Source organism: Mustelus asterias, chromosome 28 (genome assembly GCF_964213995.1).
Source record: "Mustelus asterias chromosome 28, sMusAst1.hap1.1, whole genome shotgun sequence".
Classification (NCBI taxonomy): Eukaryota; Metazoa; Chordata; class Chondrichthyes; order Carcharhiniformes; family Triakidae; genus Mustelus; species Mustelus asterias.
In genome coordinates, this window is record NC_135828.1 from 19,833,714 (window position 1) to 19,847,014 (window position 13,301).

At 48.1% G+C, this 13,301-nt stretch overlaps 1 protein-coding gene across 1 annotated transcript in view; it reads left to right on the top strand.

Annotated features, from left to right (window-relative positions):
- ptpn20 (protein tyrosine phosphatase non-receptor type 20) overlaps window positions 1-13,301 on the top strand; it is a 322,568-nt gene that overhangs the window by 27,021 nt on the left and 282,246 nt on the right. The window contains exon 2 of the mRNA XM_078199281.1: window positions 4,652-4,792. Within this exon, the coding sequence (XP_078055407.1) occupies window positions 4,669-4,792 (124 nt within the window). The 5' untranslated portion in view covers window positions 4,652-4,668. The remainder of the gene's footprint in view (window positions 1-4,651; window positions 4,793-13,301) is intronic.

The window sequence follows — 13,301 nt, forward strand, 5'->3', positions numbered from 1 at the left end:
AAGGGCAAAGATGAGGTGGACTGCGGCCCACACCTGAAGCAGGTGTTAGCTCGTTTGCAGATGTCAATATGGGGCCGAACTGTTTGAAGGCATCCAAGGCCGGAATCGAACCCGGGTCCCTGGCGCTGGGAGGCCGCACTCTGCCACCCATGTCACATGAGCGTCCTCCCAGCCAGGGTTGCCAACCCCTCCAGGACTGGCCTGGAGTCTCCAGCTATGGAAGACCAATCTCCAGGACACAGCCGTGTGCGACCCTGGAGAGACATCATCGGGGCATTAAAAAGATCGTTTATCTCATCATTTCTTTTGAACATTTCTCTTTAACAGGTATAAAAAAAAATTGAAAATGGGAAAGAAAGACTGGCTGACAGTCAAGTATCATCCAGTTGGGTAATGAATCTTATCGCTTTCCAATTGGCGTAGGAAGGCAGTGCATCACAAAGATGGATGTGTTGGCCGACTAATGGCTGGAGCGCGGGGGAAGGTCATGTGATGAAACCTCCAAGAATACATTTAATCACAGTTGGCAACCCTACTTCAATCCTTCCTCATCGAACCTTATCTGCTTAACCATCTGTTCCTTGCACCATCGTAGGCTTATCTAGTTTCCTCTTAAAAACACCTAGGCCAACCACGCTCTGGTAGCGAGTTCCACATTCCTACCACTTTGTGGGTCAGGAAGTTTTGTCTGAATTCCATTTATTTTTTGTGGATCTTCTGTTTTTAAAAATTCATCCTTGAGACAAAGGCGTCGCTGGCTGGGCCAGCATTTATTGCCCATCCCTGGTTGCCCTTGAACTGAGTGGCTCGCTAGACCATTTCAGAGGGCAGTTGAGAGTCAACCACATTGCTGTGGCTCTGGAGTCACAGGTAGGCCAGACCGGGTAAGGACAGCAGATTTCCTTCCCTGAAGGACATTAGTGAACCAGATGGGTTTTTCCGATATTCAAAAATGATTTCATGGTCATCAGCAGATTCTTAATTCCAGATTTTTTTTATTGAATTCAAATTCCACCAGCTGCCGTGGCGGGATTCGAACCCGGGTTCCCAGAACATGAGCTGAGTTTCTGGATTAATAGTCTAATAATAATATCACTAGGCCATCACCTCCCCTGACTATCTTAGCCAAGGCTTTGTATGCATATATTAGGAGCAAGAGGGTAGCAAGAGAAAGAGTAAGCCCACTCAAGGACAATGGAGGGAAGTTATGCGTGAAACCACAGCAAGTGGATGAAATCCTTAATGAGTACTGTGTATCGGTATCCTTGAATCGCAGATGTGGGTGATCTATTGGTCTGGTGTGGATAGTAAGTTCATCGCAGCGCATGTCTTTGTCCATCGTTGATTTGGCTGACATGGCCCAGCCAACAGACTCTCAACTGAAGGCAAATGTACTGGGGATCTCCCCGACGGTGAAATATTTCCATACTCTGTCCTGACAGGAGATCTTCAATATTCATCTGGAGCAGAGGAGTTGGAAGCTGGCTTGTGTAAGTTGTCCATGCTTAATGAGGTCAGCTAGATAGTCAATATCTTTTCCCAAAGGTAGGGGAGTCTAAAACTAGAGGGCATAGGTTTAAGGTGAGAGGGGAGAGATACAAAAGTGTCCAGAGGGGCAATTTTTTCACACAGAGGGTGGTGAATGTCTGGGACGAGCTGCCAGAGGTAGTAGTAGAGGCGGGTACAATTTTGTCTTTTAAAAAGCATTTAGATAGTTACATGGGTAAGATGGGTATAGAGGGATATGGACCAAATGCAGGCAACTGGGACTAGCTTAGTGGTTTAAAAGAAAGGGCAGCATGGACAAGTTGGGCCGAAGGGCCTGTTTCCATGCTGTAAACCTCTATGACTCTTTGCTACTGTAAAGGGAGATGCTGGAAATACAAATCAGCCACAAAAGAATGGGCGGAATAGACCCAAATAGTCGAATGGCCTACTCCTTTTCCGATATTCCAATCCTTATTACTTTCCTCAGGTGAAGACTCAGGCCAGCACTTAATAAGGAAGGCAAATGGAATCCTGGCATTTATTGCTGAAGAAATGGATTAAAGAAGTAGTGAAGAGTTGCTGCTACTGCACCAAGTATTAGTGAGACCGTATTTAGAATGGTGTTTGATTTGATTTATTTTATTGTCACCTGTATTGGGATACAGTGAAAAGTATTGTTTCTTGCACGCTTTGCAGTCAAGACATGCCATTTATAGAGTGCATAGGGGAGAAGAAAAGGAGAGGGTGCAGAATGTCGCGTTGCAGTCACAGCTAGGGCGTAGAGAAAGATCAGCTTAATATAAGGTGGATCCATTCAAAAGTCTAACGTCAGCAGGGAAGAAGCTATTCTTGAGTCGGTTGGTACATGGCCTCAGACTTTTGTATCTGTTTCCCGATGGAAGAAGGTCAAATAGAGTGTGTCCGGGGTGCTTGGAGTCCTTGATTATGCTGGCTGCTTTCGCGAGGCAGTGGGAAGTGTAGACAGAGTCAGTGGATCGGAGGCTGGTTTGCGTGATGGATTGACAACCCTTTGTAGTTTCTTGCGGTCTTGGTCAGAGCAGGAGCCATACCAAGCTGCGATACATCCGGAAAGGATGCTTTCTATGGTGCATCTGTAAAATATGGTGAGGGTTGTAGTGGACATGCCGAATTTTCTTAGCCTCCTGAGAAAGTAGAGGCGTTGGTGGGCTTGGTGGTGTATTGTTTTGGTCCCCTTGTTTGAGGAGGGATGTAGTTGCATTGGAGGCAGCTTGGAGGAGGTTCATTAAATTGATCCCAAAGATGAGGGGTCTGCCTTATGAAGAGAGATTGGGCAGCTTAGGCCGCCTATACTCCCTGGATTTCAGAAGAACGAGAGGGGATCTAATTCAGGTGTATCAGATGATCAGGGGGATTGACAGGGTAGACGTGGAGAGGATGTTTCCTCTTGTGGGGCAATCTAGAATGAGAGGTCATAGTTTTAGGATAAGGGGGAGGGGGCAGATTCAAAACAGATTTGCGGCGAAATCACTTCTCTCAAAGGGTGTTGAGTCTGAAATTCACTAACCCAGAGTGCGGTGGATGCCGGGACTGGAGCGGGTCCAGCGGAGATTCACACGGATGATCCCAGGAATGGTAGGCCTGACATACGATGAACGTCTGAGGATCGTGGGATTATATTCATTGGAGTTTAGGAGGTTGAGGGGAGATCTGATAGAAACTTACAAGATAATGAACGGCTTAGATAGGATGGACGTAGGGAAGTTGTTTCCATTAACAGGGGAGACTAGGACGCGGGGGCACAGCCTTAGAATAAAAGGGAGTCACTTTAGAACAGAGATGAGGAGAAATTTCTTCAGCCAGAGAGTGGTGGGTCTGTGGAATTCATTGCCACAGAGGGCTGTGGAGGCCGAGACGTTGAGCGTCTTCAAGACAGAAATTGATAAATTCTTGATTTCTCGAGGAATTAAGGGCTATGGGGAGAGAGCGGGTAAATGGAGTTGAAATCAACCATGATTGAATGGTGGAGTGGACTCGATGGGCCGAATGGCCTTACTTCCGCTCCTATGTCTTATGGTCTTATGGTCTTATGAATTTAAGGAAGAGGTGGACAGATTTTTTCATTAGTTAGGGTTCGAAGGGTTATGGGGGAAAGTGGAGTTGAGGCCCAGATGGGATCAGCGATGGTTGTATTCAATGGTGGGGCAGGCCCGAGGGCCTGAATTGCCATTCCCGCTCCTCGTCCTTATGGAATTGAGAAAGAGGGGTATGATGTCGGGAGTTCAAACTCCCAAAAATAGTTGCGCCTTTACAAGGAGCTCTGTGCACACTTTACTTTCTCATTATTTTCAGCTAAGCACCAGGTGCAAACCATGATCATGGTGTGTGGATTCTAGAGTTTCTCCTTTGTCATCGCTGATGCTTGCATGCATTGCTCTGGTCTCTGCTGATGAACTAAATAATTGATAGTCTTTGTGGCTGCGAATTACCCTGTGCACAGTGTTTCACATTGCTGGCTAAGGTACAAACACATACGTTACACTCAGTCACCTCAACCTCCACCCGGTTTTAAGTAAATGGGATAATGTTAATAACTTCAAAGTGTGCAGTATGGTCCCATTGAATAACACCATAAATGTTAATTGTGCTAGTTTATCTTTTGGGGTCAGATTACAAATTTATTCTCTATCTCCCATATGGTGTTGGCTGCAGTATAACACGCGTACTTATACGTAATTATTATCAGTTTTTAACGCTGTACAAGGTCCATCTTGGTTGAGTTCATAGCATCTTTTAGAATCATAGAATCCCTACACTGCAGAAGGAAGTCATTCGGCCCATTGGGTCTGCACCGACCACAATCCCACCCAGGCCCTATCCCCATAATGCCATGCATTTACCCTAGCTAGTGCCCCTGACACTAAGGGACAATTTAGCATGGCCAATCCACCTAACCCCCACATCTTTAGTCCAACAGTAATTTTCAGAAGAAGCGAATTGTGTGTCTTCTTCAGAAGAAAGGGTTTACAGGAGCATGGGGAAAGAGTAGGAGAGTGGGACTAGTTGGATTCAGAGGGCCAGCACAATAGGCCGAATGGGCCTCCATTTGTGCCGCAGGGAATCTCTGGTTTGTTTTACGTGCTGTTGACGGTAACACCTATTTCTGTCTGATCTTCCCTTACAGGATTTCCCCATTCAGCCATGAGTAATTCTTTTGTGACTCTGGCAGAGGTGCTGGAAGCAAGGGGAGGCCCCATAGAAGACAATGAAATCTGGGCCCTGTTATTACAAGCCACTGAGGTCCTGCAGGAGAATGCAGTGGAAGGTAATGCCTTTTCCCAACTCGCTGATTCATTTACTAGTTACTTGTACAATGTGTCTTTAAATGTTGGAAAATGAATCAAGGGTTCCACAAAACAAAAGAAAAATCTGAAAACTCTGATTTGGCTTTTCCTGGTTTGCATAACTTAGGAACAACCATTAGAATCGCAAAGCGGAGAGGTTTCTTTTGACTTTGATTTGACTTGATTTGATTTATTATTGTCACATGTATTAGTATACAGTGAAAAGCATTGTTTCTTGCGCGTTATACAGTCATTAAACTCGTTAACAACCCAAACCTTTGATTTGATTTGATTTATTATTGTCACATGCATTAGGATACAGTGAAAAGTATTGCTTCTTGTGCATATACAGAAAAAGCATACCGTTCATAGAAAAGGAAAAGAGAGGGTGCAGAATGTAGTGTTACAGTCATAACTAGGGTGTAGAGAAAGATCAACTTAATATAAGATAGGCCCATTCAAAAAGTCTGATGGCAGCAGGGAAGAAGCTGTTCTTGAGTCGATTGGTACGTGACCTCAGATTTTTGTACCTTTTTCCAAACGGAAGAAGGTGGAAGAGAGAATGTCCGGGGCGCGTGGGGTCCTTAATTATGCTGGCTGCTTTTCCCGAGGCAGCGGGAAGTGTAGACAGAGTCAGTGGATGGGAGGCAGGTTTGCGTGATGGACTGGGCTTCATTTATAGTTCCTTTGTAGTTTCACGCGGTCTTGGTTGGAGCAGGAGCCATACCAAGCTGTGATACATCCAGAAAGAATGCTTTCTATGGTGCATCTGTAAAAATTGGTGAGAGTTGTAGCTGACATGCCAAATTTCCTTCGTCTTCTGAGAAAGTAGAAATGTTGGTGGGCTTTCTTAACTACAGAGGCAGCATGGAGGGACCAGGAAAGGTTATTGGTGATCTGGACACTGAGGAACCGGAAGCTCTTGGCCATTCCATTTCATCACCATTGATGTCAACAGGGGTATGTCCTCCACGATGCTTCCTGAAGGTTGGCACTGCATTGCAATCGTCCCAATTGGTTGGAAGCCAAGAAACTATTCCTTGGCAAAGAGGATGCTGGAGATCTGAAAAAGAAAACAGAAATTGATGGAAATCCTTAGTAGACACCTGCAGAGAGGGAACCAGGGTTAGCGTTTTGGATCGATGACCTATCGTGAGAACACGATGACCATTGACCTGACACACTATTCCCCACAGACATTGCTGAAGAATTTTGTTTTTATAATCATTTCTTCACCATGGCTTCTTGTGTGATACATTATCAAAGCTTCTAGGGGCATGATGTTTTGGATTCTGTCAAAGGTTGAAATTAAGTTTAAAGTTTATTTATTAGTGTCACAAGTAGGCTTACATTAACACTGCAATGAAGTTACTGTGAAAATCCCCTTGTCGCCACACTCCAGCGCCTGTTTGGGTACACTGAGGGAGAACTTAGCATGGCCAATGCACCTAACCTGCACATCTTTGGACATTAAGGGCAATTTTGCATGGCCACTCCATCTAACCCACACATCTTTGGACACTAAAGGCAATTTACCATGGCCAATCCACCTAACCTGCACATCTTTGGACTGTGGAAGGAAACTGGAGCACCTGGAGGAAACCCACGCAGACACAGGGAGAACGCGCAAACTCCACACAGACAGTGACCCGAGGCTGGAATCGAATCTGGGTCTCCGGCGCTGTGAAGCAGCAGTGCTAACAACTGTGCCACCGTGCCGGCCATATATATCTCAGTTATGGAATTTAACCCTGATAAATGTGAGGTGATTCATTTTGGTAGGACTAATTTAAATGTGGATTACAGGGTCAAAGGTAGGGTTCTGAAGACTGTGGAGGAACAGAGAGAACTTGGGGTCCATATCCACAGATCTCTAAAGGTTGCCACTCAAGTGGATAGAGCTGTGAAGAAGGCCTATAGTGTGTTAGCTTTTATTAACAGGGGGTTGGAGTTTAAGAGCCGTGGGGTTATGCTGCAACTGTACAGGACCTTGGTGAGACCACATTTGGAATACTGTGTGCAGTTCTGGTCACCTCACTATAAGAAGGATGTGGAAGCGCTGGAAAGAGTGCAGAGGAGATTTACCAGGATGCTGCCTGGTTTGGAGGGTAGGTCTTATGCGGAAAGGTTGAGGGAGTTAGGGCTGTTCTCTCTGGAGCGGAGGAGGCTGAGGGGAGGCTTAATAGAGCTTTATAAAATGATGAAGGGGATAGATAGAGTGAACGTTCAAAGACTATTTCCTCGGGTGGATGGAGCTATTACAAGGGGGCATAACTATAGGGTTCATGGTGGAAGATATCGGAAGGATATGAGAGGTAGGTTCTTTACGCAGAGAGTGGTTGGGGTGTGGAATGGACTGCCTGCAGTGATAGTGGAGTCAGACACTTTAGGAACATTTAAGCGGTTATTGGATAGGCACATGGAGCACACCAGGATGATAGGGAGTGGGATAGCTTGATCTTGGTTTCAGATAAAGCTCGGCATAACATCGTGGGCCGAAGGGCCGGTTCTGTGCTCTACTGTTCTATGTTCTATGATGTTTTCCAACGCTGTAAGTTTCTTATGACCAGCATAGATTGTCAGCCATCTATCATAGATTAAGTGATCAAGTTTAAAAGGCATTGGCCTTGGGTTACCTCGCATTTTTTGTCACTTGGTTACCACACTTTTCTGGCCCTTATCTGTGATTGTGGAAACTTTGCCTTCGGATTCCTCTGCAGTATTAGCGATTAGGAGTCCAGAAGTCCAAATACCACAAATGGTTTGTCACAAATAAAAATTCCAGATAGAGTATAATATTTCTTCGTAAACTATTTACGCCTGCATTGTCCGGGGTTCAAATGTACAATGCATTAAGCTTGGTTCTTTGTCCATTAGACCTGTGTTGCTCATTCCACAGATTATCGACAGGTTCCTGGAGACGCCTGTCTGCCTGTGAGGACTGCTGGTTTGGTTTGTTACACTGAAAATACTATCTCCATATTACCATACGAAGCTGCTCAAATATCAAGGGGTAGGGAGCTCGCTCTCTGTTGTGAGAACTCTACGCTTCCTGAACAGAACTACAGAAAGATAAAGGATGTTTTGGCCAAGGGAACCAGCTTTGTTGCTACACCATTAGTTGCTTGCGTTTTAGTTTTAGTTTAGTTTATTTATTAGTCACAAGTAGGCTGTACATTACACTGCAATGAAGTTACTGTGAAAACTCCCTAGTCGCCACACTCCGCCGCCTGTTCGGGTACACTGAGGGAGAATTTAGCATGGCCAATGCACCCTAACCAGCACGTCTTTCGGACTGTGGGAGGAAACCAGAGCACCCGGAGGAAACCCACGCAGACACAGGGAGAACGTGCAGTCTTCACACAGACAGTGACCCAAGCCAGGAATTGAACCCGAGTCCCTGGCGCTGTGGGGCAGCAGTGCTAACCACTGTGTCACCACGCTGCCCAGTACGTGTCCCTAATGTCAGAATTCCCAGGGTCAGGCAGTTGCCACTCTGTGATCAAGCTCGATGCCCAGTATCGGTGCTATTGGAGTGCCATCTTCTGCAAAGAAACCAGCTTTAATTTTCCATCAGAGTGCACTGGGGAAAGGTGCCAGCAATATTCAGTTCAGCTGGCACGGGGGTGGGACTGATGCATTGATGCCCTGATATGAGGCTGGCATCTAATTCCAGAGGGCACCTTTACACCGGTGGCACTGGGTGCATACAAGTCGGGAATTGGAAGTGACAGAGAGGGAGATGGAGCACCTCCGCCTTACCTGCTGAAAATTCCTTCTGGAAATCTGATTGAATCAGCCAATTAACTTGAAGCTTGACCCTAAGACCATAAGATATAGGAGTAGAATTAGGCCATTCGGCCCATTGAGTCTGCTGCACCATTCAATCATGGCTGATATGTTTCAGTGGTTCGCATTGCTGCCTCACAGCGCCAGGGACCCGGGTTTGATTCCTGGCTTGGAGCGTGGAGTTTGCACACAGTCCCTTATCCTCCTCACAGCCTCTGTACCACAGGCGTCGTCCACCTGCACACCAATAACTGGCTGGAGCTCAGCTTCTGTGTCCCGCACAAGATCCACGGAGTCGGCCCTGACTCCATCCCTCCCGATGCCATCGAGCGCAGCCTGAAAGCAACCCGGTTCATAGTTGCCGCTGCTCACTCCTCCATGTCCTCCCATACTCTCCCTGCGCTCCCGCTCTCTGTTTCTCCCCCTCTCCCTCCCTCCCCCCTCTCACCCGCACCCCCCTCCCCCCTCTCCCCCTCCCTCCTCTCCCCCCTCTCTCCCTCCCCCCTCTCACCAGCATCCCCCTCCCCCTCTCCCCCTCCCACCTCCCCCCCTCCCTCTCTCCCCCCTCTCCCCCTCTCCCCCCTCCCCCCTCTCCCCCTCTCCCCCCTCCCCCTCCTTCCCCCCCTCCCCCCTCTATCCCTCTCTCCCCTCTCCCCCCTTCTTCCCCCCCCATCACCCTCTCCCCCATCCCCCCTACCCCCCTATCACGACCCCCCTCTTCCCCACTTCTCCCCTCCCCTCTCCCCTCCCTCCCCCTCTCTCCCCGTGTCTGCGTGGGTTTCCTCCGGGTGCCCCGGTTTCTCCCACAGTTGGAAAGACGCACTGGTTAAATGCATTGGCCGTGCTAAATTCTCCCTCAGTGTACCCGAACAGGCGCCGGAGTGTGGCGACTAGGGGATTTTCATCATAACTTCAATGCAGTGTTGATGGAAACCTACTTGTGACTAATAAATAAACTTTAACTTTAACTTCTCCCACTTTTTCCCTGTAACCTTTGATTTCCTTCCCAATCAAGAACCTATCTATCACTGTCTTAAAGACACTCAATGACCCGGCCTCCACAGCCTTCTGTGGCAATGAATTCCACAGATTCACCACTCTCTGGCTGAAGAAATTCCTCATCTCGGTTCTAAATGTCCGTCCCTTTACTCTGAGGCTGTGCCCTCAGTTCCCAGTCTCTCCTACTGATGGAAACATCTTCTCCACGTCCACTCTATCCAGGCCTTTCAGTATTCTGTAAGTTTCAATAAGATCCCCCCCCTCATCCTTCTAAACTCCATCGAGTACAGACCCAGAGTCCTCACACACTCCTCAATACGTCAAGCTTTTCAGGGTCGTTTCTTGATGCTCTCTCTGTTCAACTTTATAACCAGGAAGGAGTTGGAGCAGAAGCAGGTGGGTGGGAGGTTTGCTTCAGTCAAAGCAGCACTTATCACATAAACTGGACATTCAGCCACACTGTCCTTGTCCAGTCAAGCGGTTTGAGTACCCATGCACTTGTTTACCAAAACAAAGAACACAGGTGGGATTTTCCGCCAAATTTGCCCAGTATATACCACCAAAGGGGAATGGATACCTTGGCTTCTGCCCGTGGCAGGGTGGCACAGTGGTTAGAACTGCTCTCTCACTGCTCCAGGGACCCGGGTTCAATTCCCGGCTTGGGTCACTGTCTGTGCGGAGTTTGCACGCTCTCCCCGTGTCTGTGTGGGTTTCCTCCGGGTGCTCTGGTTTCCTCCCGCAGTCCGAAAGATGTGCGGGTTAGGTTGATTGGCCGTGCTAAATTGCCCATTAGTGTCTGGGGGTCTAGCTAGGGTAAATGTATGGGTTACGGGGATAGGGCCTGGGTGGGATTGTGGTCGGTGCAGACTCGATGGGCCGAATGGCCTCCTTCTGCACTGTAGGATTCGGTGATCTAAATGAAGTGTCCTCTCCTGTTAGGATTCCCGCTGGGAGGGGAAGCTTCGATACAAAGTGTTGCGCTGGAAATGACGGTTCGGACCCAATGCCCTTTACCCTTTCAAAACATTCTTACCTCGAGCTCAGTGTTTCTTGGGCCACGGCCTGGCTGCGATTTTGGGTTCACCACGGGGTCATGTAGCCAGTGACTCACGCCCCGGAAGGTGCCTGATCCCGCTGGAGATTGCAATGTCAATGGAAAGCACCCCATTTACGTGGGATAGATGAGCATAAGCAATACTATTCTGGGTACAACCCTGTCCCACTGCATTCCCACACAAATCTTTCGTTCACGGTTGTGGTGGGGAGAAACGGGAAAGGTCAGTTGGTCAGGCTTTTTCTCACTCTTGGCCATGTTTACCCTGGCTCCCACAGCGAGGGTTCAATACGGGCTTCCTTGGCCTACACACCACCAGCGAGGTCCACATTTGGCCTTGTGAAGGAGGGGATACCCTTTGCTCTTGGCACTGTGCCAGTCATTACTGCAACACCAAGAATCCCAGACATTCTCTCCTTCACCTTCTTCCGTTGGGAAAAAGATACAAAAGTCTGAGGTCACGTACCAACTGAATCAAGAACAGCTTCTTCCCTGTTGCCATCAGACCAGACAAGTGCACCACAGAAAGCATCCTTTCCAGATCTATTACAGCTTGGTATGGCTCCTGCTCTGTCCAAGACTGCAAGGAACTACAAAGGGTTGTGAATGAAGCCCAGTCCATCACGCAAACCAGCTTCCCATCCATTGACTCCGTCTACACTTCCCGCTGCCTCGGAAAAGCAGCCAGCATAATTAAGGACCCCACGCACCCCAGACATTCTCTCTTCCACCTTCTTCCATCAGGAAAAAGATACAAAAGTCTGAGGTCATGTATCAACCGATTCAAGAACAGCTTCTTCCCTGCTGCCATCAGACTTTTGAATGGGCCTACCTTATATTAAGTTGATCTTTCTCTACACCCTAGCTGTGACTGTAACACTACATTCTGCACTCTCTCCTTTCTTACTCTATGAACGGTACGCTTTGTCTGTACAGTGCGCAAGAATCAATACTTCTCACTGTATCCCAATACCTATGACAATAATAAATCAAATCAAATTTGGGACGGCATGGTGGCACAGTGGTTAGCACTGCTGCCTCACAGCCCCAGGGACCCGGGTTCAATTCTGTCCTCGGGTCACTGTCTGTGTGGAGTTTGCACGTTCTCTCCCTGTGTTTGCGTGGGTTTCCTCCGGGTGCTCCGGTTTTCTCCCACAGTCCAAAGATGTGAGGGTTAGGTGGATTGGCCACGCTAAATTGCCCCTTAGTGTCAGGGGGATTAGCAGGGTAAATGTGTAGGGTTATGGGAATAGGGCCTGGGTGGGATTGCTGTCAGTACAAAGTCAATGGGCCGAATGGCCTCTTTGTGTATTGTTGGGATTCTATGATTCTCTGATTCAAATCAAATGTAGAATACCTGGCTTAAAGGTTCCCCACCACGCCTTACATGGGGCGTTTGGAAGTACTGCTTTGGACATTGAGGAAATACTTGGAAAGAGTGAGAGATCGGGCCCATGGGTTGGTGGGGGCTTGATGAAGGAGGGTGTGAGGAGGTTCACGTGCTGTATCGTGACTATTATGGACTGGCTGAACAGCATGGCACCTTAGTGCATGCTGCGAGTGTGACAGAACACCCTGTACCCTAGAACAAGATCTCCAATGTGTTCCCAGAGGTACATGCTTGGAAAGGACTTAACGTCTGCGGAATCTCAAGGCCCTCCTTGCTAAAGTTCAAAGTACGTATCCGTGGAATGAAGTACACATTGCGTTCTTCAGCAGGATTAACAAGTGCGCAGGTAAATCATTAACGCCTTGTTTTCCTTGGGAAACTCGAGCTAAAGACTAAAGCTAACCCGTGCAGACCGAAAAGAGGGCGGATGTGAAAAGAAACGCTGTAATAGTACGTCACGATAAGGACTGGGTTAAACACAACTCTCAACAATCTCTCCCCCACAGACAGCAACTCAGTTTCACTGTTAGGTACAACTTTCATCCAATCTTTTGGCACAGTCCCTGTGTAGTTCGATTTTAAATTAAGGGGGCGGCACGGTGGCACAATGGTTGGCACTGCTGCCTCATAGCACCAGGGACCCGGGTTCGATTCCCGGCTTGGCTCAGTGTCTGTGTGGAGTCTGCATGTTCTCCCCGTGTCTGCATGGCTTTCCTCCGGGTGCTCTGGTTTCCTCCCACAGTCCAAAGATGTGCAGGTTAGAATTGGCCATGTTAAATTGCCCCTCAATGTCCCAGGGTGTGTAGGTTAGAGGGATTAGTGGGCTAAATATGTGGAGTTAAAGTTAAAGATTATTTATTAGTCACAAGTAAGCCTTACATTAACACTGCAGTGAAGTTACTGTGAAATTCCCCTCGTCGCCACACTCCGGCGCCTGTTGGGGCACACTGAGGGAGAATTTAGCATGGCCAATCCACCAAACCAGCACGTCTTTCGGACTGTGGGAGGAAACCGGAGCACCCGGAGGAAACCCACGCAGACACGGGGAGAGTGTGCAAACTCCACACAGACAGTGACCCAAGCCGGGAATTGAACCCAGGACCCTGGCGCTGTGAGGCAGCAGTGCTAACCACTGTGCCACCGTGCCTCCAATGGGAAAGCGCCTGGGTGGATCGTTGTTGGTGCAGGCTCGATGGGCCGAATGGCCTCCTTCTGCACTGTGGGGATTCTATGATGAGTACAATCTGCAGGAAGGGGG